The 24,774-nt window shown below is 44.9% G+C and overlaps 2 protein-coding genes across 2 annotated transcripts in view; one reads left to right on the plus strand and one right to left on the minus strand.

The window, feature by feature from the left end:
- On the minus strand, positions 1 to 14,396 carry LOC144605399 (uncharacterized). The gene is made up of 3 exons (XM_078420582.1): positions 13,233 to 14,396; positions 7,760 to 7,848; positions 1 to 660 (listed from the first exon to the last, which is right to left on the minus strand). The coding sequence occupies exons 1-3, from the start codon at positions 13,272 to 13,274 to the stop codon at positions 243 to 245; spliced, it is 549 nt and encodes a 182-aa protein (XP_078276708.1). The 5' UTR covers positions 13,275 to 14,396; the 3' UTR covers positions 1 to 242.
- The window catches only part of ap4b1 (adaptor related protein complex 4 subunit beta 1), a 20,301-nt gene continuing 9,148 nt past the window's right edge, over positions 13,622 to 24,774 (plus strand). Inside the window, exons 1-4 of the mRNA XM_078420581.1 lie at positions 13,622 to 14,905; positions 17,933 to 18,063; positions 19,447 to 19,594; positions 20,534 to 21,030. Of these exons, the coding sequence (XP_078276707.1) occupies positions 14,568 to 14,905; positions 17,933 to 18,063; positions 19,447 to 19,594; positions 20,534 to 21,030 (1,114 nt within the window). The 5' untranslated portion in view covers positions 13,622 to 14,567. The remainder of the gene's footprint in view (positions 14,906 to 17,932; positions 18,064 to 19,446; positions 19,595 to 20,533; positions 21,031 to 24,774) is intronic.

The raw sequence follows: 24,774 nt of genomic DNA on the forward strand, positions 1-24,774 counted from the left end.
CTTCTCTCCCGAGATGCTGCCTGACCTGCTGAGTTACTCCAGCATTTTGTGAATAAAACAATTCTTAAAGTGATACCACCATACACGTTACCTATCCAGTTAAGTATTTCAATATGAATTTAAATTTCTAATAACCAAAGTGAAACTTTAGCTCAAAATTATCTAAAGCATAACATATTCATCATTAAAAAATCTGAATCAGAAGATAACATTAATCACTGAAGAATCTAATTCAGACTTTACTAGCCTGAAAAAACATCTGTGATAACTACATCAATGAGGGCATTCTCCATTTTTTTAACAGTAGCTGAAATTACCAGATTACCTCCAGTAACTGAAATCTTTTGAGTGCCAGAGCTCAGTTCAGCTTTAGCGAAGGATTCAGATGGTGACAGCTCAAAATACATCCTGTAGTATAGGTTTTCATCTGTTAGTTCAGGTAAAGGAGGGATGTACAATGCAAAAACAATTGGGTACAAGTTGTAATCATACGGATTGGAGAAAAGCATTGAGATCTGGGTACGACCAAATGTGTAGGTAAGTACCCCAACACTGCCTCGAGCTGTACTGGCAGTCCGAGTAAAGATAGCATTCCCTTTTTTCCCAGGGTTAATCAAGGGAGTCGGTAAGCTGGCGATGTAACCACTGTAAATGTAAGTCCTGTAAAACAAAATTAAAAGAAGTGCATTTAGGATGAGTTCATCTCAGGATCCAAAATCATGTTCTTGGGTTTCCGACTCAAGAAAGAATCGTTCCGACAAACAAAAGGGTAAATAGAAGGTGAATTGTACAAATTCATTCATAACAATCTGCTAATGACCTGGTTTAGTTTAGTTTTATTATTATTGTCACGCGCACCAATGAAGAGCGAAAGGTTTTGTTTGTGTGCTATCCAGTCACAGAAAAGACTATACATGAATACAATCTAACTGCCCACAGTGCACAGATGATGGTTACAGAGTACAACATTTGTGAAGATATAACATTGAAGTTGTTTATTCACAAAATGCTGGAGTAACTCAGCAGGTCAGGCAGCATCTCAGAAGAGAAGGAATGGGTGACGTTTCGGGTCGAGACCCTTCCTCAATCTGAGGAAGGGTCTCGACCCGAAACGTCACCTATTCCTTCTCTCTTGAGATGCTGCCTGACCTGCTGAGTTACTCCAGCATTTTGTGAATAAAAACCTTCGATTTGTACCTTCTGCAGTTATTTTCTTACACTAACATTGAAGTTGGATCTGCTGTTGAAATAAACATTTAAAAGAGTGGAATAATTGTAATGGATGATAGCAGATCCTCTTCTGGGGCCAAACCTCAAAGAAAGGATCTCCATTCTCCAGCACCATCTTGGATTTTTGTCCTCGCACGTTCATGTCAAAGTATCTACATTTTACACTTCTACTGCATTATCTCAAGGTATGCCTACATTAAAGAAGTTTTCCTCTCTCCAACAGATTTCATAAGATCATGTGATAGGAGCAGAATTAGGCCATTTGGCCTATCGTCTACTCTGCCATTCAATCATGGCTGATTTATCTCTCCCTCCTAATTTTATTCTCCTGCCTTCTCCCCATAACCTCTAACACCCATACTAATCAAGAATCTCTCTATGTCTGCCTTAAATATATCCACTGACTTTGCCTCCACAGCCTTCTGTGGCAAAGAAATCCACAGATTCACCACCCTCTGAGTGGAGAAATTCCTCCTCATCTCCTTCCTAAAAGAATGTTCTTTAATTCTGAGGTTATGACCTCTAGTCCGAGACGCTACCACGAGTGGAAACATCCTCTGCACATCCACTCTGTCCAAGCCTTTCACTGTACGTTTCAATGAGCTCCACCCTCATTTGTCTAAAATCCAGCGAGTATAGGCCCAGTGCTGTCAAATATTATGTTAACCCACTCATTCCTGGGATCATTCTTGTAAACCTCCTGTGGACCCTCTCTGGAGCCAGCACATCCTTCCTCAGATATGGTGCCCAAAATTGCTCACAATATTCCAAATGCGGCCTGACCAGCGCCTTATAGAGCCTCAGCATTACATCCCTGTTTTTGTATACAAGCCCTCTCAAAATACAAGCCCTCTCTGTTTTCCCTACACTACCTGCTCCTCCACCCATTTTCATATCATCCACAAACTTGGCTACAAAGCCTTCAATTCCTTCATCCAAATCATTGATCAAGAACGTGAAGAGTAGGGTCCCAGCACCAAGCCCTGCGGAACACCACTAGTCAGTGGCAGCCAACCAGAAAAAGCCCCCTTTTTTGCCACTCTTTGCCTTCTGCCATTCAGCCAACCTGATATCCATGCTAGTACCTGCCCTTCGATATCGTGGGCTCTCATCTTCCTAAACAGCCTCCCGTGTGGCACCTTATCAAAGGCTTTCTGAAAATCTAGATAAACAACATCTACGGACTCCTTTGTCTATCCTGCTATTTACTTCTTCAAAGAATTCCAGCAAATTTGTCCAGGCAAGACCTCCCCCTCACAAAGCCATGCTGACTTTGGCCTATTTTATCGTGAACTTCTAAATACTCCATAACCTTATCCTTTATAATGGATTCTAAAAGCTTACCAATCACCGAAGTCAGACTAACCTGCCTATAGTTCCCACTATTCTGCTCTGCTCCCTTCTTGTGCATCAGGGTAATATTGGCAATTTTCAAATCATCTGAAACTGCTAGTGATTCTTGAAATATCACTAACAATGCCGCCACACTCTCTAAAGCCACCTCTTTCAGAACCCTAGGGTGCAGTCCATCTGGCCCAGGTGGCTTATCCACCTTCAGCCCTTTCAGCTTCCCAAGCACGTGTTCCCTAGTAATAGCCATTCCACTAACTTCCACCCCCTGACTCGCTTGAATTTCAGGCACGTTGCTGGTGTCTTCCACTGTGAAGACTGATTCAAAAAAATTATTCAACTCCTCTGCCATTTCTTTATTCCCCATTATCACTTCTCCTGCATTATTTTCCAGTAGTTCAACGTCCACTCTTGCCTCTTTCTCACTCTTTATATAACTGAAGAAACTCTTGCTATCCTCTTTTATATTATTCGCTAGCTCACCTTCGTATTTCATCTTTTCTCCCCATATTGCCTTTTTAGTTACCTTCTGTTGATCTTTAAACGCTTCCCAAACCTCTGGCTTCCCACTAATCTTTGCAATGTTATATGCCTTCCCTTTTAGCTTTATACTGCCCTTGACTTTTCTTGTCAGCCACGGCCTGTCAAACCACCTCCCACTGCTCCCCATCTGAGATTCCTGCTGCTTTCCTGCTCTACAGAATCCGTCTGAAGAAGGGTCCCAACCCAAAACGTCAGCTATCCATGTTCTCCCGAGATGCTGCCTGAGTTACTCCAACACTTTGTGTCCTTCTTTTGTAAACCAGAACCCGCAGTTCCTTGCTTCCACTTCTCTCAAAGTATCTGCCTGGTTTATTTTAGACTGGTTACTAGCCTTTCTTAAAATATTTGCAAACAAAGTTTTATTTTCTTGAATTGGAATAACATTGTGTGGAACGTAGAGCTATAAACAGGCCAATCAATCCGACCGGTCTTCCGCTTGTGTTTAGCCTCCATAGGAACCAATTTAAACCTCCTGGGCATCTTATCTTGTTTTACAGATCATCGATATAGCACAAAAACAAGCCCTCGGTCCAACCATCAACAACACATTTACACTAATCCTACATTAACTAAGGACTTTCACTGGGCTCAATTACAGTGGCCAATTAACCTGCCGATTTGTACATCTTTATGATGCAGAGGGGAACCGCAGTCACAGGAAGAACATGCAGACTCCACACAGACAGAAGCCAAAAACCTGGCACTGTTCAGTTTAGTTTATTATTGCAACTTGTACAGAGGTACAGTGAAAAGCTTTTGTAGTCAAAGAAAAGACTATAATAAATGCAATCAAGCCATTCACCGTGACAGATAATGGAAAAAGGTATAACATTTAGTGCACGATGAAGTCCATCTAAGATAGTTCAAAGGTCTTCTACGAGGTAGATGGGAGGTCAGGACCGTACTCTAGCCGATGAGAGGACCGTTCAGTTGCCTGATAACAGCTGGGAAGAAATTGTTCCTGAATCTAGAGATATGCGTTTTCAAACTTCTGTACCTCTTGCCTGATGGGTGAGGGGAGAAGAGGCCATGACCAGGGTAAAACTGGTCCTTGATTATGCTGGCGGCCTTGTGGCAGTGTGGATGGAGTCAATGGAAGGGAGGTTGGTTTGCATGATGATCTGCGCTATGTCCACTGTGCTATATGTGCGACACGGTGGCGCAGCAGTAGAGTTGCTGCCTTACAGCGCTTGCAGCGCCGGAGACCCGGGTTCGATTCGAGTACGGGTGCTGTCTGTACGGAGTTTGTACGTTCTCCCAATGACCGCGTGGGTTTTCTCCAAGATCTTCGGTTTCCTCCCACACTCCAAAGATGTACAGGTTTGTAGGTTAATTGGCTTGGAATAAGTGTAAACTGTCCCTAGTGTGTGTGGGGTAGCGTTAACGTGCAGGGATCGCTGGTCGGCGCGGACTCGGTTGGCCGAAGAGCCTGTTTCCGCGCTGTATCTCTAAACTAAACTCTCTGCAATTTCTTGTGGTCTTGGATGGAGCTGTTTCCAAACCAGTGATGGAAATGGGGGGGGTACACAGGGGGACGGCCTTACCCTAGTTTTCAATTTCCAGCTCGGGTTTAATGAGTACTGCAGAAAGATTCGAGTCGTTTATCACTTTATTCAACTCAGACGAAAACGATTTGTTAACTGCCACTGTTAGCACTTGTTAACAGCCAGTAGTTAACAGGTAGTAGTTATACAATGTGTCATCAATACATCGATCCACATTCCTCAGTAAATGTAATTGTGTTTTGACCATGTATTAATGACACCGCGTTCCTTTGAATAAAATTCAAGGGAGAATTTCTTAAACTCACTGTCAGGGCTACTGGACCGCGAGCACGGGCTCAGGTAAAGTCACGTTATTTTATTATTCCATGTTATTTTATTTGCCGCTCTTCCGCTGTGCCTCTGTGTGCCTCAGTTGTTTCAGTTAAATTATGATGGATGGGGAGAAAATTAAATAAGTAGTACCAATATTTTTTTCCAGCCCAAATCGTGAGTGGTGAATATTTTATTGTGGGTGGTTTTATTTAGCAAAACAATAGTGCAAGTGGAAATATTTTATCATATATCACTATCAAATTTTATTATATATCACTGTCAAATATCTATAAATTTCAGATTTGTGCACCCCTGTGAAAATGAGCATACTGAGATACTTTAAAAGACAGCGTCTTCAGATCGATGAAGAAATAAATGATAATGAAAACACAGCCAGAAAAGAAGGCAAAATTACTTGAAAATGATAATGTAACTGATGCAGCTGTTTCGCCTGATGCTGCATGTGAAGATGCGGCATGTGACTGATGCAGTTGTTTCGCCTGATGCTGCATGTGAAGACATTTCAAAAGATATTGAAAAATGTGATCTTCCAGACTGTTGGACACAAGAAATGGACGAAGCAAAAGCAGGTCGAGTTTTTAGAACTGTCTATAATATTGTACACAAAGGTAGGCCCTACACAGATATGTCTTCTGATATTAAACTGCAAGAAAGAAACGGCATCGACTTAGGGTACGTTCTACACTCTCGTAAGTCATGTGCAGATGTTTCTCACCACATAGGGAACTGATGCAAAAGACAGTGGTGGAAAATATAATTTCAAAACAATCTAAAATGTCTATTATGATTGATGAATCTACTACTATTAATGGGAAAACTGTTCTAGTAGTCTGCTTGAGAGCAGCAGTTGGTGAATCTTCCCAACCTATTTCATTCTATTTTGACTTAGAACATATGAAACTTGGTGCAAATGCAAAATCTATATATGATGGGCTTCCAAGTTGCTTACAAAGAGGTGGTTTTTCAATACAGTACCTAAAAGAAAATGTGATATCACTTGTAACTGATGGTGCATCAGTAATGTTAGAACGAAATGCAGGGGCTGCAAAACTATTTCTTGAAGATTTCCCTAATGCAACTGTTTGGCACTGTGCCAGTCACAGGCTTGAACTCAGTGTAGGTGATGCTATAAATGAAGTTGCAGGTTCGAATCATTTTCGGATATTTTGTGATAAATTGTATTCCTTATATCATAGGTCTCCGAAGAATCAGGATGAGTTAACTGCATGTGCTGAGGCTCTTCACTGTCAACTGTTGAAAATTGGTCGTGTTTTCAGTGTGAGATGGGTTGCTTCGTCTTACCGAACTGTAAAGGCAATGTGGCAGTCTTATAAAGTTATTTGGGAGCATTTTGGAAAAGCACGCTGTGATGCTTCAAGATCTAGTGCAGAGAGAGCAAAGTACGAGGGGCTGAAAAAAGTCATCAGCTTTTGTAAATAATTTGGGCTTGTTGATGGACAGTTTGCTAGAGTTGTCTGAACTGTCACTTGAACTGCAGAACCGAAATTGTACACTTAGTAAAGCACATGAGGAAATTAAACGAACTATCAAGATTCTTGAATGTCAAATAGAGAAGCCAGGAAAATTTTATACTCAAGTGGAGAAAGCAACAAGCCAGATGATATTTAATGGAATAAATTTGAGAGATGGTAAAGTACCTACTATACATAGACAACAGTTTTTGAGGAGTTTGGTCAATAATATGAAATCCAGGCTGCTTGAATCTACAACAGCTTCCAATGATAAATGTAAAAAGTTAATTAACAAGTCGAAATATTTAGATATTAACAATATCCCAGAAGATTCACTTTTTACGTTTGGGGATAATGATGAAGAAGAAATGGCAGAACAATTTGGCTTCAACGGTCGGCTTTGTGTCAGAGCCTTCAGAGAATTCAAGGAATCTAAAGGGAGGATAGTTTCTGCAGATTTTCAGTAGCTGGTAACGGCTGTAAATACAATTCCGGTATCAACAGCAGAATGTGAAAGAAGCTTCAGTGGCATGAATTTCTGCATGTCACCACAACGTGCAAGACTTCAAACTGATCATTTCTGAACTCTTCTATTTGTTAAGTTGGTGGGACCTCCTCTGTCAAAATTCAACCCCGAAGAATATGTGAGGACGTGGCTTCTTAGTGGCAGAAGGCGTGCTGAAGAAACGGCATACAGAAAGAAAGAGGAGGTGACAGAAAAAAATGCAGATTATATACCATTATGGAACATTTTGTGAGAGAGAGAGGGAGAGAGGGAGGGAGGGGGAGAGAGAGAGAGAGAGAGAGGGGGAGGGGGGGGAAGGGAGAGAGAGAGAGAGAGGGAGGGAGGGAGGGAGGGAGGGAGGGAGGGAGGGAGGGAGGGAGGGAGGGAGGGAGGGAGGGAGGGAGGGAGGGAGGGAGGGAGAGAGAGAGAGAGAGAGAGAGAGAGAGAGAGAGAGAGAGAGAGAGAGAGAGAGAGAGAGAGAGAGAGAGAGAGAGAGAGAGAGAGAGAGAGAGAGAGAGAGAGAGAGAGAGAGAGCAGCTATGACATATAATACACAATAAACAAGTTATGCATTCTTGTACTCTTACATGGGTATGACCGCACATTAAAAAAATCCCCCCCCCCCTTCCTTCCCAACCTCAGCCTCACAGACCTTAGAGTACCCCTAGTTCCTAAAACCCATTTCCATCACTGTTCCAAACCATGCTGTGCAGCTCAGGTAGCCATACAGTTGTGTCATTTGGCAGCCACAGCTTTGGAAGAGTAAGAAATCCCTGACCCCTCCTTTACTGGAGCATGTAATACCACCTTTGAGCACTTACGCAGGTGTGGTTAAGAATTGATTCTCACTGTGGTTGGTGATTTCAATCTCAACGCTTCTGTCAAATTCACTTGCCAGTTCAGCCATCCCCTAAAATCAAGGACAAGTTGATTAACTCAAAGCATCAAATTAAACAATATAAACACTGGATTGTTGACACCGTGATAATTCAATAATATTTATTTCATTTTTTTGGGGGGTTCTTGTTGAACTCAAAAAGCAAGTTGCATCTTATCAGCTTTTGCTGTGGTGCAGATTGAATACACACAGGGCTCTGTTTGAAACCACTTTGGTTGCATATAATATGTGGGTGTCAGGGGTTATGGGGAGACGGCAGGAGAATGGGGTTAGGAGAGAGAGAGATAGATCAGCTATAATTGAATGGCGGAGCAGACTTGACGGGCCAATTTGCCTAATTCTGCTCCTATCACATGACCTTATGATAATAGTCTTAGAATGATAGTGTGGAAACAGGCCCTTTGGCCTAACTTGCCCTCACCAGCCAACATGCCCTAGCTGCACTAGACCCACCTGCCTGCGCATGGTCCATATCCCTCCAAACCTGTCCTATCCATGTACCTGTCTAACTGTTTCTTAAAAGTTGGGATAGTCCCAGCTTCAACTACCTCCTTTGGCAGCTTGTTCCATACACCCAACACCCTTTGTGTGAAAAAGTCACCCCTCGGAATCATTTTAAATCTTTTCCCATCCACCTTGAACCTACGTTCTCTGGTCCTTGATTCCCCTACTCTGCGCAAGAGACTCTGTGCATCTACCCAATCTATTCCTCTCCTGATTTTATACACCTCCATAAGATCACCTCTCGTCCTCCTGCACTCCAAGGAATAGAGACCCAGCCTGCTCAACCTCTCCCTATAGCTCAGACCCTCTAGTCCTGGCAACATCCTCATAAATCTTCCCTGAACCCTTTCATGCTTGACAATATCTTTCCTATAAGGATAATAATGGAGATCCTATATCCTGGATAGACACAACAGTTCTTTCCTGCACATCTGGAATTTAGAAGGATGAGAGGGGATCTTATTGAAACATGTAAGATTATTAAGGGATTGGATACGCTAGAAGCAGGAAACATGTTCCCGGTGTTGGGGAGTCCAGAACCAGGGGCCACAGTTCAAGAATAAGAGATAGGCCATTTAGAACGGAGGTGAGGAAAAACCTTTTCACAAAGAGAGTTGTGAATCTGTGGAATTCTCTGCCCCAGAAGGCAGTGAAGCACAATTCTCTGGATGCTTTCAAGAGAGAGTTAGATAGAGCTCTTAAAGATAGCGGAGTCAAGGGATATGGAGAGAAGGCAGGAACGGGGTACTGATTGTGGATGATCAGCCATGATCTCAGTGAATGGCGGTGCTGGCTCAAAGGGCGGAATGGCCTACTCCTGCATGTCTATTGTCTATCCCAGGCTGTTTGAAGGGGGAAGGGGAATGACTTTGATTTGAATGTCATGGGCTTCTTTGACAATTGTTAAATGAAGGAATCTGAGGAAGGTGTACCCAACAGTGGGAAGGGAGTAGTTGGCATTTAAGAAAGAATTTTTGAGATCCATTTCCTGGAATTGGATCAGTGCTGGTGAATCTGGCATTTATTGTTCATCCATTCCTGAACTTCCCAACTACAGATGTTAAGCTCACTGGCTTATAGTTCCCAGACTATTTCCTGCTGCCCTAACTAACAATGTGGTTGAATCTTAAAAGTGAAAGCAAATGGGTTAATAAATATTCTTCATTTGAACTGATTTTTAAAAAAAAAATTAGAACTGATTGATACAGCATGAAAACAAGTCCTTCGCTCCAAAGAGTCCACGTCGACCCATTCACACTAGTTCTATGCTATCCCGTTCACACACCCACTCTCCCGCGGGTCGCTCACCTCAGCGTGGCTCAGATAGTCCCCTCGCCCCCGGAGCGCTGAGATAGCACACGGCGATGGGCAGAAAGGCGCTGTGACTGCGCAGGAGAATGGCGCGGATGAAGGGGTTGTCGTCGGCTGGCCGGAAACCCACTGCGGAGGAGGAGGTGGTGCAGAGATAGTCTGAACTCTCACATCCTCATGCATCGTATTCAGCAGCAGCAGCAGCCGCTTGCACCTAACGCTTGCAGATCCCGCAGGCGTCTGTTGCTGAACGGGCATCTCCAGCGCTTCAACCATGCATCTGAGCTGGGACAGTCATGCCCCACTGCACCAAGCACAACGCAGCAATTTAAACCTAAGCAGAGGGAAGTGTTTTGCGGCAACAATTTATAAACTGGCAACCAGACTTATTTTCATGAACCTTGGTTAAGAGGCAGATAAGTGATACAGCACTGAAGCAGACACTTCGGCCCACCATGCCTCATCTACACTAGTTTGGTCAGAGCCCTCTTAAACCTTTCCTATCCATGTAGCTGTCCAAATGTCTTTATATGTTGTTATTGTTCCTGCCTCAACTACCTCCTCTGGCAGCGTGTTCCATTTACCCACCAGTGAGAAAGTTGCCCCTCAGGTTCCTACTAAATCTCTCCCCTCTTACCCAACACCCATGTCCCCGGTTCTAGATTTCCGATGCTCTGGGTAAAGAAATATGAATCAAAAGACAAAAGTGCTGGAGTAACTCAGCGGGACAGGGCAGCATTTCTGGATACCATGGATGGGTTGGGACCCTTCTTCAGAGTGATTTGGGGGGAGGGGGGACACACGAAAGCTGGATAAGAGGAGAGGCAGCTGAGCAGAGCAAATAATAGATTGATGCAGATGAGGAGGTTTTTTTTTGATAAACAGATGGTTGGACAAAGGACAGGTGTGAGACAAAAGGATTGAAGAGTTACAAATTATGAATCTAGAGGAAGGAATATTGGTGGATGTTCATAAGTCATAGAAGCAGAAGTAGGCCATTCGGCCCATCAAGTCTACTCCACCATTCAGTGTAAGAAAATAACTGCAGATGCTGGTACAAATCGAAGATATTTATTCACAAAATGCTGGAGTAACTCAGCAGGTCGGGCAGCATCTCAGGAGAGAAGGAATGGGCGACGTTTCGGGTCGAGACCCTTCTTCAGACTGATCTGGTCTGGACTGATCAGTCTGAAGAAGGGTCTCGACCCGAAACGTCACCCATTCCTTCTCTCCTGAGATGCTGCCAGACCTGCTGAGTTACTCTAGCATTTTGTGAATAACTACTCCACCATTCAATCATGGCTGATCTATCTCTCTCTCCTAACCCCATTCTCCTGCTTTCTCCCCATAACCCCAGACACCCATACTAATCAAGAATCTATCTATCTCTGCCTTAAAAATATCCATTGACTTGGCCTCCACAGCCATCTGTGGCAAAGAATTCCACAGATTCACCACCCTCTAACTAAATTATTCCTCCTCATCTCCTTTGTCAAGGTACGTCCTTTTATTCTGAGGCTATGCCCTCTGGGTCTAGACTCTTCTGGTGGAAACATCCTCTCCACATCCACTCTATCCTGGCCTTTCATTTCTCGATAAGTTTCAGTGAGGTTCCCCCCTCATCCTTCTGAACTCCAGTGAGTTCAGACCCAGTGCCATCAAAAGCTCATCATATATTAACCCAATCATCCCCAGGATCATTCTTGTAAACCTCCTCTGAACCCTCCCCAATGCCAGCATATTCTTCCTCAGATATGGGACCCAAAATGCTCACATTACTCCAAATGCGGCCTGGTCAGTGCCTAATAAAGCCTCAGCATTACATCCCTGTTTTTTTTTCTTCTAGCTCTCTCAAAATAAATGCTAACATTGTATTTGCCTTCCTTACTGCAGATTCCACTTGCAAATTAACTTTTTGGGAATCTTGCACCAGCACTCCCAAGTCTCTTTGTACCTCCAATTTCTGAATCCTCTCCCCATTTGGAAAATAGTCTACATCTTTATTCCTACTACCAAAATGCATGACTCCACATTTTACTACACTATATTCCATCTGCCACTTTGCTCGGACTCCCATCCTGTCCAACTCCTTCTGCAGAGTCCCTGCTTTCTCTACACTACCTGGCCCTCCACCTATTTTCGTATCATCCACAAACTTGGCCACAAAGCCTTCAATTCCCTCATCCAAATCATTGATCAACAACCTGAAGAGTAGTCGCCCCAGCACCAACCCCTGCGGAACTCCGCTCGTCTGGTAATCAACCAGAAAAAGCCCTATTGGGATTAGCGGCCAAAGGCCCTGCTTCTTCGCTGTGTGTTTCCATGGTTCTATTGATAAAGGGCATTTCACTTTTTTATTTATTAGATTTTTAGGATCTAGGCATTGCTGAAGTCAGCATTTATTGCCTGTTCTAAATTGCCCTAGAGAAGGTAATGGCCAGTCACCTTCTTGAACTGATAAAGTTCTTCTGATGAAAATGTTTTTATAATACACTCTCTAGCTGATTCAGTTCAATTCTGAAGAGATCAAACTATTCCCTGATAAATGCAAATTAAAGAATAGACACTTTTTTCACCATTGCTGCCAGTTTTCACCCAGCTCTCATCATCATACGGTATATTCTCCATCTTGGTATTCCTACCTCAATCTTAGGCATTGGTTTGTAACCAACGTTCATTGCAAGCCCATTGAAGCTCACAATTATCACCACTACCTCCCTGCTACTACCCTGCTTCCTGCAAGGGCTCCATTCCACTCTTCCTTGTCCATCCCTTTCTGTTGATGAGGTTTTCCATATACGTGCCTTTGAAGCTGTCTCAGGTGTTGTGCTTTATACATCACCACGGCTTCCCCATAGCCATAGATGACTGAGAGCTCAACTGCATCACTCTATTATCAACATTCATAATATCTGGGACTCCCAGTGAAAGCCAAGTTAGGCATCTTTTTGTTGCCAACTTTTGACCCACCAACCTGCATAGTCAACAATCACCCGTATTAGTTTCCATCACATTCAACAGGATTCTGCCAATAGACATAACTTATCCTTCACCTTTCCGTATTCTGACGTGACTATTGTCGCCACGACTTTCTGGTTTCCACTTCTATCTCCACCATTCACCCTATGTATCACTGTGTTTTTCCATGCAACCACAGGTAAAGAAACACCTACCCTTTTGCCTATTGTCTTCCTACCACCTGGGGACAGAATTTCATTGTGAAATAACTATTTGCTTGCACTTCCCACTTTAGCACATGGCTCATGATACGTTATGGTCTCTTCTGCACTGTGGAGTCTAAACACACATGTTGGGTACCCGGTTTGAAGGACATCTCCACTCAGCAGGGTGACTCTGAGCTTCCAGTCGTCATCATTTAAATTCTAACATGCCATTCATTACACCGTTACGAAAGCTGGAGTTTGTTGAGTTAAAGGCACTTAAAAAGTACCGATTGTGTTTGGCTAAACATTAAGTTTTACACATAAAACATTCTTCAACTACAGTTATAAAATCTACAGTGTCCTTGTGATACTCTAATCTGATGGAACAAAACACATTGTTAACTAATATGATCTTACTTTTATAGTGTTGAGTGTGGATTTCCCCACGTTTTGTCCCATCTCCTTTCAGGCGGCTGGGTGTGAGTGAGTGAGTGAGTGAGTGAGTGAGTGAGTGAGTGAGTGGGTGAGTGGGTAAGTGAGTGAGTGAGTGAGTGGGTGAATGAGTGAGTGAGTGGGTAAGTGAGTGAGTGAGTGAGTGTGAGTGAGTGAGTGGGTGAGTGGGTGAGTGAGTGGGTGAGTGAGTGAGTGAGTGGGTAAGTGAGTGAGTGAGTGGGTGAGTGAGTGAGTGAGTGAGTGAGTGAGTGAGTGAGTGAGTGAGTGAGTGAGTGGGTGAGTGAGTGAGTGGGTGAGTGAGTGAGTGGGTGAGTGAGTGAGTGAGTGGGTGAGTGAGCCTTGTTCACTCTCAGCAATCTGCTCGACTCGCAGTCTGTTCACCAGATACTAGAGGAGCAGTACTGGAGGGTCGAAGGTATTTATTCACAAAATGCTGGAGTAACTCAGCAGCATTCTGGAGGGTCGACCCTCTCGTGTCTGTGCTGTTCACTGAGCCGGCAGGCAGGCAGGCAGGCAGCTCATCGGCGGGTGCAGGGAAGCAGTGGCAGTGTAGATGATGGTTTAAATCTAAGACAGACACAAGATGCTGCCCGGAGTGGGTGTGTGCTCGCAGTGAGGAAGAGGAGGAGCGGAGGGGAGGCCCGTGGAGTGAGGGGAGCACCGGGCCGGGCGTGTCCTGCCCTGCCCTGCGGGGAGGAGTGTCTGCGGGCTGGGCGTCCCCTCAACCCGAGGCCGAGGCTTCTCAGCGGTGAGGAGTGTCGCTGCCTGGAGCAAGGCCGCTCCCCTCACTCAGCCCGGCGACCACAGGCTGGGCCCAGGGCCTGTCAGAGTGACAAGGCCGGGAGGGTCCAGCGGTGAGTAGTGTCGGTGGGGCAGGGCCGCTCCCCTCACTCAGCCCGGCGGCCACAGGCAACCACAGGCCGAGGCTGAGGCCTCCCGGCGGGAGAGTCCAGCGGTGAGGAGTGTCGCTGCCTGGAGCAAGGCCGCTCCCCTCACTCAGCCCGGCCACCGGCCGCCACATCCAGCGGGGGAGGAGAGTCGGCGGTGTGGGCCGCTCCTCAGACCGACGACCACAGGCTGGGCCCAGGGCCTGTCAGAGTGACAAGGCCGGGAGAGTCCAGCGGTGAGGAGTGTCGCTGCCTGGGGCAAGGCCGCTCCCCTCACTCAGTCTGAGCCCGGCGGCCAGAGCAGAGGCCGGGCGGCGGTCACAGTCACTCCTGCCCCAGGCCAGGCTCAGCCCCGCCCGCCACCAGAGGCCGTGCCGTGCTGGGCCGGGCATTGCGGTGACCGCGGGCGGCCATGCCCTACTACGGGTCCGAGGACACGGTGAATGAGCTGCGGCGGCTCCTGTCTAACCCCGGGCTGCAGACGGACAAGGCGAGGTACAGGAACCTGGTGCTGAGGGTGATCCGCTACATGAGCCAAGGGCTGGACGTCTCCGCTCTCTTCATGGAGATGGTGAAGGCCAGCGCCACCGTGGACGTGGTGCAGAAGAAGCTGGTCTACCTGTACATGTGCACCTACGCTGCCCTGAAGCCCAACCTGGCGCTGCTGGCCATCAACACCCTGCGCAAGGACACCACTGACCCCAACCCCATGGTCAGGGGTCTGGCGCTGAGAAGCATGTGCAGTCTCAGGTTTGTTCATGTCTGTTTTGCTAAGTCCTTCTCTCCAGAGATGCTGCCTGTCCCATTGAGTTACTCCAGCATCTTGGTGTCTAGTCTACTGCTTTGGGGGAAGTGGACAGGGGTGGATTGCTCATGAAATGAGGACAAGGATTCCCTAAGCACATGAAGGGAGTTTTAAGACCCTCGGGACAGATACAATGCAAATCTTGCACGCTGCAGCAACAGTGACTCAAACAACAGCAAACATAATTTGTACCTACATTGTACGTGGCAGTGAAAAGAAAAATACTGCAAAACTCAATTGGAAATCAAGGCCAAGGTAGTGTGAGAAGTGATCTGTGATGTTCTGTTTTTGAGGTGGATGAGGGTTGGGCAGCTTGTTTCAAGAACCCAATCTTTTAGGAAAGCTGTTTGCCACAATCTTTGCACCATTCTGCTGTTTTGCACTTATCGTTGTATCTATCATTGCCATGTTCTATGAGATTCATGTAGACAAGGAATTTCTTTTTCGCTGGAATGCAGAAGGTTGCAAGGAGATCTGATAAAAGTTTTTAAAATTATGAAAGACAGATAGGGTAGACTGTCAGAACCTTTTTCCCAGTATGAGATGGGCAAAGTTTAAAGGAAATGTGCTGAGCAAGTTTTTCTCACAGGGTGCTGAGAGGTAGATATGATAATAGCATTTCAGAGACTTTTGGATAGGCGTATGGAGGGATATGGATAATGTGTAGGTAGATAAGAGCTGACCTTGGCATTATGTTCAACATGGCCATTATAAGCTGGACACTTCTCCATTCTATATTCTCATAAGATTGTAAATAATAGGAGCAGAATTAGGCCATTCGGCCCATCAAGTCTACTCCACCATTCAATCATGGCTGATCTATCTCTCCCACCTAACCCCATTCACCTGCTTTCTCCCCATAACCTCGGACATACTAATCAAGAACTAACCCGTACTAATTACCTCATTCTACTTGACAATAAACTAATCTGAAACTAATGTAATTGCCTTACTTCACTAAGGCATCGCTGGGCAAAGACAATGCCTCTGAACGTCAGTCAAGGATGCATATCTATTTCAGCCATCAAGTCCAATGAGAAGAAACTGTAATCAAAATGGATGTGAGAGCTGTTTATGCTTTTGCCTAACATTCGACTAAAATGTCAGTTACAAATCTCAGCGCAGTGAAATAATTATGCCTGCGCTGCCCAAAATATCACCTCGTGCTCTGTCAAATAACCTGAATGCAGCACTATTCAAAGCTTCGTCGTTATGCACGCCTCAATCACTCCGGGTCCCTCTTCTGAATCCCTGCTCCCTACCATTAACTCCTCAGCTATGCATTCATTTACTTTCACTCGTTCAATCTATGATTGACTTGGATTTTGGAATGGAATTTGAATCCCCCAATTTATTTCCCATGGCACGTTTTCCATCGCAGTGAGGTTTATTTCTAATCATTTACTCTATGTCAACAAAAAATTGTCCTTTTCCAAAGAATAGCCGTGATTTGATTTTACAAATTGGGTAAAATTGTACGGACACTTTCCAATCACCTGCATGATGTATACAACATAAAGAATGACCACTTGAGTGCAGTGATGGCATAACGTTTGGCAGGAGCCAGCACTCTAGCTGTATAGAGGTGCAGTCATAATTGAACATAGTACAGCACAGGAACAGGCCCTTAGGTTCACAATGCCTGTGCCAAATATAATACCAAACTAGAACAATAATAATAATAATAATAATATTCATTTATTGTCATTGCAACGAGTACAACGAAATTAAAAAACAGCCAATCCTGACGGTGCGTACAAACATATATGCAATAAATGCAAAAACAAATAAATACAAGTGGCTCCGTTGGGCCCAAACCTCTCCTGCATTGGTGCAGCACTCTCTCCCCTCTCCCCCATTTCCCTCCCCTTCCCTTCCCCTCTTCCTCACCCTATCCAAAGCCTCCACACACTGCCTGTAATGGAGTGACCAGAACTGCACAAGATATGAGTTTTAGCCATTAATGCACTGTGAAAGTGACAGCTACTACAATCCCTGGGTGGAGGTGTAACTAAAATGTAGAAATGGTGCAGTTGTTAGTAATGTGGTTCTCCAGATGTCCTTCAGTGTAATCAAGAGAAGTTAGGTGTGGTGATAACATCTGCTCTGTCCCCTGATGTTGTTCCACTTTTGGGGCACAAGTCGAGATCTGAGTTTTTTCTGTGTCATAAATACAGAATGGCAATCATACTACCTCCCAAAATACAGATTTCTTTGGATTATCTTTTTACCTTGCTTGTTTTCTCCTCTGAATTCTTCAAATGTGGTTGGATGTTCAGTCAGTCTGATGCCACTACAACTGCTGGATGACGGGTGTCCTTGGAAATGAATTCTTACAGGTCTCTCTTTGGGGGCTTTCACAGGGGCTCAGCATAATGAGTGTTGCCATTTGGCCAGTCACATGAAGCAAAAAAACTGGACATTTTGTTATGGCAATATCTGACCATGTGACATTTGATGTAAACATGGAAACATAGAAAATAGGTGGGGGTAGGCCATTCGGCCCTTCGAGCCAGCACCGCCATTCAATATGATCATGGCTGATCATCAGAAATCAGTACCACGTTCCTGCTTCCACCCCATATTTCTTCATTCCGTTAGCCCTAAGACTATATCTAACTCTCTCTTGAATATATCATGTGAATTGACCTCCACTGCTTTCTGTGGCAGAGGATCCCACAGATTCATAACTTTGGGTGAAAAAGTTTTTCCTCATCTCAATCCTAAATGGCCTACCCCTTATTCTTAAAATGTAGAGAATGACATAATGCTTGATTCCATCATGATGGAATGGAAATACAGCTGTTAAGCTGGTAACCTTCCGCAACACCCTGTAAACTGTCAGCTTCATGGACCTTGTTTCACTGAGAACCTCTGCAACCTGGTATTAAACGTGTTTGCCTTTTCTGCAAATTTGGATAAATAACACATCACTGAATCAATGATGCTTAAGTTCACTGTGTTTTGTTTAGAATGCCTGGCATAAGCGAATATATTCAGCAGCCAGTGCTGAATGGATTGAGAGATAAAGCATCCTATGTCAGGAGAGCAGCAGTCCTGGGATGTGCTAAAATGCAGACTCTTCAGGGAGTGGCAGAAGTTGGTAAGTACAACAAATATCTTTTCCTTGCTTATTGCTAAACAGGATGGCCATTGGGTTCATGCCAGCTTCAAGCATATTTAATATTTTTGGTTTGGTGAAAGGCGATTGTATATGGTGTAATTCTTTTGAGTTCTAACTGATTGCTGACTTGTTGACCTGTTAGAAGTACACTAGCACTGTTAATCTTAGGGTGATATTAGGGCGGCACGGTGGCGCAGCAGTAGAGTTGCTGCCTTACAGCGAATGCAGTGCCGGAGACTCGGGTTCGATCCTGACTACGGGTGCTGTACTGTACGGAGTTTGTACGTTCTCCCCGTGACCTGCGTGGGTTTTCTCCGAGATCTTCGGTTTCCTCCCACACTCCAAAGACGTACAGGTTTGTAGGTTAATTGGCTGGGAAAATGTAAAAATTGTCTCTAGTGGGTGTGGAATAGTGTTGATGTGCGGGGACCGCTGGGCGGCGCGGACCCGGTGGGCCGAAGGGCCTGCTTCTGCGCTGTATATCTAAATCTAAAATCTAGCACGCTCAGGACTTTGTTGGTGAGTCTCAGGACTTTGTTGGTGAGTATGCACTATTGGATGTTATTACAATTAATACTACCAAACACTTTCAATTCACTTTTTCATTTCATGGTGTTATGACGAACTTTCCAGGGAACCTGCTAAGTTTAGAATAGTGCACTGGGTTCTAGGGAGGAAATGGAGCGTACCAAACCAGAGGGATTGCTGAACAATTGTCAAGACAATTATACACAACAGTTTACTTCATATGGAGCTGTCTTAAATGAGCTTGAATTGCCAATTGGCTGCGTTTTTGTTTGCTGAGATTATATTGTGCATATGATGACATTTTCTATGAAACAACTCTTATTATCTTGCATTAGTGGTTATAAATATGATCCTGATTTGTGTCCTTTTTGTTTACGGCTAATAGAGTAGAGTGTAAGAAAGAACTGCAGATGCTGGTTTAAAATGAAGATAGACACAAAATGCTGGAATTATTCAGCGGGATAGGCAGCATCTCCTGAGAGAAGGAATGGGTGACATTTCAGGTCGTTTCCCAGACTGGGCTTCAAACTGCTCTGGGGGCCTCAGGCACCGCACCAGCTCTATACCCTGCATCCCTCCACACAACCCAATACTCCACATCCTCCTGCACAACTCCAACTGCTGTCAAAGATTGAGTACAGAGGAATGAAGGGTCTCGACCCGAAACGTCACCCATTCCTTCTCTCCAGAGATGCTGCCTGTCCCTCTGAGTTACTCCAGCATTTTGTGTCTAATACAGTAGAGTTTCTTGTTGGCATTAATTACTGTTCGGAGGTATGACTGGTTGTGTTGTAATGTGTCGACCTCTCTTGTGCCTCCTCCCCCTTCCATCAGATGGGGCAATGGTAAATGAACTCTATGCAATGCTGCGTGACCCCGATCCAATTGTTCTGGTGAACTGCTTGAGAGCATTGGAAGAGATCTTGAAACGTGAAGGAGGTGTTGTCATCAATAAGCCGATAGCACATCACCTTTTAAACAGGTTAGTTTTCTGCAGTTGACATTCTTTTAATATGCTTCCTTACTCTAGATATTCAGCAGCAGTTTTTTGCCTATCAACATGGTGGCAATAAAGGGCTTCAGGATTACTTCATGGGTAGGTGTCATTTTAAAGGATGCTTCCTGAGATGACATTAAACTAATTTATTTCCATTTCTTATTATATTACTTGCTGCCTTGAAGGGCAAGATTTTATATTGTTAGTTAACCTCGATTGAATTCAAACCCATATTTTTCATGTCTCAGCCATTATATTGAAATATTGGGATGGAGATCAAAGCCTTGCCACTTGCTTCCATATATATTATGAACAGGGCATAGTTGTCAGAGAACATAGGTTGAAGGTGAATGGGAAAAGATTTAATAGGAATCTGAGGGGTAACTTTTTCACACAAAGTGTGGTGGGTGTATGGAACAAGCTGCCAGAGAAGGTAGTTGAGGCAAGGACTATCCCAACATTTAAGAAACAGTTAGACAGGTACAGGGATAGGACAGATTTGGAGGGATATGGACCAAATGCAGGCAGGTGGGACTAGTGTAGCTGGAGCATGTTGGCCGGTGTGGGCAAGTTGGGCCGAAGGGCCTGTTTCCACACTGTATCACTCTCTGACTCTTAAGTGTAGTCATCGGGTGCAAATGGTCTGTTTGACTGTAACCTAGGAAAGGGTATATAATCCAGATTGCCATTATGTGACATTTCCTGTAACATCATTGTAGCCAAATAACCTGTCAGCGCTCATTATCTGAGGACATCGAGCGAAATCAATGGGTAGTGTCTAGCTTCCTTGGGACAGTACTTCAGCATCAAATCATTCTCTCTGACAGTTATGGGAATGTTTCAGAATTGAGAAATGTGTGGAAATGGGAACATGATGAAATGGAGTGAAGCAATTTATTGACACACTACTTCATTTTTATTTAGAATGAAAGACTTGGATCACTGGGGTCAGAGTGAAGTGCTGATGTTCTTAGTTCGCTACAAGCCTCGAACTGAAGATGAAATGTTTGCTATTCTGAATGTACTCGATGGGTTTCTCAAGAGCAGCCAGCCCAACGTTGCCATGGCGACCACCAAACTTTTCCTCCTCTTAGCCGAAGATTTCCCCAATGTGCAGACGGACGTTTTGGACAGGATCAAAGGGCCTCTGTTGACCATCTGCACCTCGGAGTGCTATGAAGTGTGTTTCCTGGGCCTGTGTCACGCCCGGGAGATTCTGCGCAGCTCCCCCGGGCACTTCAGCGGTCACTACAAGAAGTTCTACTGCACATACTCTGAACCAAATTACATCAAGTATCAGAAGATGGAGATTTTGCGGGATCTGGTAAATGATGAAAATGTTCAGCAAATACTTGAAGAGCTCCAGACCTACTGTACCGATGTTTCCGTAGAACTAGCTCAGATGGCCATCTTAAATATAGGTGAAAGAAGTTAATCTATTTTGCATGTTGATGCCTTTCAATTGAATGCAATTGTACAACAGTTCCAGTTAGAAACCTACTGTCTCCCGCAGCTATTTAGACTACACCTTCCCACCCTACCTCCTGCAAAGCCTCTATCCCATATTCCCAATTCCTCCGTCTCTGCCGCCTCTGCGCCCAATATGAAGTGTTCCATACCAGGACATCCGAGATGTCCTCATTCTTTAGGGGTTCCCCTCTTCTATCATAGATGAGGCCATCACACGGGTCTCCTCGTTATCCTGCAGCTCCGTTTTTGCTCCCCCTCCCTTCAGTTGCAACAGGGACAGAGTTCATCTAGTCCTCACCTTCCACCCATCAGCACATAATCCTCTGACATTTTCGCCACCTCTAACGGGATCCCACCACTAGTCACATCTTCCCATCTCTACCCCTTTCCTTTTTCCGAAGAAATCTTTCCCTCGGCAATGCCTTGGTTCACTCCTTTCATATCATATCATATATATACAGCCGGAAACAGGCCTTTTCGGCCCTCCAAGCCCGTGCCGCCCAGCGATCCCCATACATTAACACTATCCTACACCCACTAGGGACAATTTTTTTTACATTTACCCAGCCAATTAACCTACATACCTGTACGTCTTTGGAGTGTGGGAGGAAACCGAAGATCTCGGAGAAAACCCACGCAGGTCACGGGGAGAACGTACAAACTCCTTACAGTGCAGCACCCGTAGTCAGGATCGAACCTGGGTCTCCGGCGCTGCATTCGCTGTAAAGCAGCAACTCTACCGCTGCGCTACTGTGCCGCCCGTTCCCACCCAAACTACCCCCTCCCCAGGTACTTTCCCCTGCAACTGCAGGTGGTGCAACACCTGTGCTTGTACCTCCTCCCTCGACTCCATCCAGGGATGCCGACAGTCCTTTCAGGTGAGGCAGAGGTTCACTTGCACCTCCTCCGACCTCGTCTACTGTATCCGCTGTTCCAGGTGTGGAGTCCCATATATAGGAGAGACCAAGCAAAGACTGGGCGATCGTTTTGCTGAACATACATGCTCAGTCCGCCTTGGCCTACGTGGACTCCTAGTTGCCAAACATTTTAACTCCCATTCCCTACTGACCTTTCTGTCCTGGACTTCCTCCATTGTCAGAGTGAGACCACACGCAAATTGGAGGAACAGCATCTCATATTTTGCTTGGGCAGCTGAACCCAATGGTATGAATATTGATTTCTCGAATTTCAAGTAATCTTTGCATTCCCTCTCACTCCATCCCTCCCCTACCCCATTCCTCTTGGTAGTTCCACTGTTCATATCCCTTCATTGTCACCTCTTCCACAGCCAACAATGAACCATTGTGGGCTCCACGTTTCCTGAGTCATCATTGCCAGGTCTGATTTGTTATGTAACTTTTTGTACCTCTAGTTTCCCTCTCCCCAGCTCTCCGCCTGAAGAAGGGTCTCGACCCGAAACGTCACTTATTCCCTTTCTCTCGAGATGCTGCCTGACCCACTGAGTTATCCAACATTTTCTATCTATCTTAGATGTAGTAAGAGTTGCGCCTCCCAGTAATTAGCTTGCAAGTGTGTGTAACTGCACCCAGTGAATTTCCAAATAGTACATCTCATTATATCCATGCTCTAGTTTTCCCCAAAGATTTCCTCAATTCCTCAGGGTGGCACAGGGGGGTAGTAGTAGAGTTGCTGCCATTCAACGCCAGAGACCTGGGTTCCATCTTGACTGTGGGTGCTGTCTGTACGGAGTTTGTATGTTCTCCCTGTGACCGCATGGGTTTTCTCAGGAAGCTCCGGTTTCCTCCCTCACTCCAAGAATGTACAGGTTTGTAGTTTTAGATTTAGAGATACAGCGCGGAAACAGGCCCTTCGGCTCACCGAGTCCGCGCCGCCCAGCGATCCCCGCACATTAACACTATCCTACACACACTAGGGACAATTTTTACATTTTACCCAGCCAATTAACCTACATACCTGTACGTCTTTGGAGTGTGGGAGGAAACCGAAGATCTCGGAGAAAACCCACGCAGGTCACGGGGAGAACGTACAAACTCCGTACAGACGGCGCCCGTAGTCGGGATCGAACCTGAGTCTCCGGTGCTGCATTCGCTGTAAGGCAGCAACTCTACCACTGCGCCACCGTGCCGCCCTTTAGGTTAATTGGTTTCAGTTAAATTGTAAATTGTCCCTAATGTGTGGGATAGTGTTAGTGTAAGGGGTGATCGCTGGTCGACACAGACTCAATGTGCATAAGGTCATAAGGAATAGGAGTTACCCTATTATTCAGCCAATCAAGTCTACTCTGCCATTCAATCATGGCTGATCTATCTCTTCCTCTTAACCCCATTCTCCTGCCTTCTCCCCGTAACCTTTGACACCTGTACCAATCAAAAATCTATCTCTGCCTTAAAAATATCCACTGACTTGGCCTCCACAGCCTTCTATGGCAAAGAATTCCACAGATTCACCACCCTCTGACGAAATAAATTTCTCCTCATCTCCTTCCTAAAAGAACATCCTTTAATTCTGAGGCTATGACCTCTGATCCTAGACTCTCCCACTAGTGGAAACTTCCTCTACACATCCACTCTATCCAAGCCTTTCACAATTCTGTATGTTTCAATGAGGTCCCCCCCATTCTTCTGAACTCCAGCGAGTACAGGCCCAGTGTCGACAAATGCTTATCATAGGTGAACCTACTCATTCCTGGGATCATTCTTGTAAACCTCCTGTGGACCCTCTCCAGGGCCAGCACATCCTTCCTCAGATATGGTGTCCAAAATTGCTCACAATATTCCAAATGCGGCCTTACCAGCACTTGAAAGAACCTCAACATTACATCCCTATTTTTGTACACAAGCCCTCTTGAAATAAATGCTAGAAGGGCCTGTTTCCACGCTGTATCTCTAAAGTCTAAATTCCCAGAGAAGTCTTGTTCACTATCGAAAGATCGCTGACAATTTTTGTGTAGTCTCCTGCCAACTGTTTTTGTTTTTACTACTGAATTCCTACTGGTGGTGCTGTTGAGCTAATTGTATTGTGTCAATCAGTAAATTTGGTAAATTGTGAAGTTTAATTAAGTTATTTGATGATAAAATCTCCCAAATTGTTCCAAATGTTAATTTTTTTATGTGGGGGAGGGGTGGTAAAATAAAATGAGTATATTCTGCATTCGGCAGCCTCTGGAGAGAGAAGCACTTGATGCTTCAAGTTATTAACATTTCATCAAAATCTATTTGGTACTTTCTGAGGAAACCCCGAGGAAAAACTTTTTCAGTCAGAGTTGTGAATCTGTGGAATTCTCTGCCTCAGAAGGCAGTGGAGGCCAATTCTCTGAATGCATTCAAGAGAGAGCTGGATAGAGCTCTTAAGGATAGCGGAGTCAGGGGGTATGGGGAGAAGGCAGGAACGGGGTACTGATTGAAAATGATCACATTGAATGGCAGTGCTGGCTCGAAGGGCCGAAAGGCCTCCTCCTGCACCTATTGTCTATTCTGCTTTTATTTCATCTCTGGCACCTGCTATTGTTTTGTTTTCTGCTCCTCCGTCCTAAGACAGTCCCCGTATCTGGGAGTTCATTCTATTTGTTAAGCATTGTAAAATGTTTCTTGACAATAATTCACTAATTATCTTGTCAGTTTTATCTTTGTCGTATTCCAATGTAAAATTAAATCAATTGTTTTTCTATGCTAAAAGACGCAAAGTGCTGGAGTAACTCAGTGTATCATGCAGCA

The sequence above is a fragment of the Rhinoraja longicauda genome, chromosome 24 (assembly GCF_053455715.1).
Source record: "Rhinoraja longicauda isolate Sanriku21f chromosome 24, sRhiLon1.1, whole genome shotgun sequence".
Classification (NCBI taxonomy): Eukaryota; Metazoa; Chordata; class Chondrichthyes; order Rajiformes; family Arhynchobatidae; genus Rhinoraja; species Rhinoraja longicauda.

Bases quoted from the DNA above. Each gene is read 5' to 3' on its own strand.
- LOC144605399 (XM_078420582.1), bottom strand. From the start codon at position 13,274: ATGGGACAAAACGTGGGGAAATCCACACTCAACACTATAAAA. The intron at 7,849-13,232 runs GTAAGATCATAT...CCTTGATTTTAG, and splicing joins CCACACTCAACACTATAAAA to GGGATGGCTGAACTGGCAAG. The intron at 661-7,759 runs GTAAGTGCTCAA...TTTGTTTTACAG, and splicing joins CAATTCTTAACCACACCTGC to GACTTACATTTACAGTGGTT.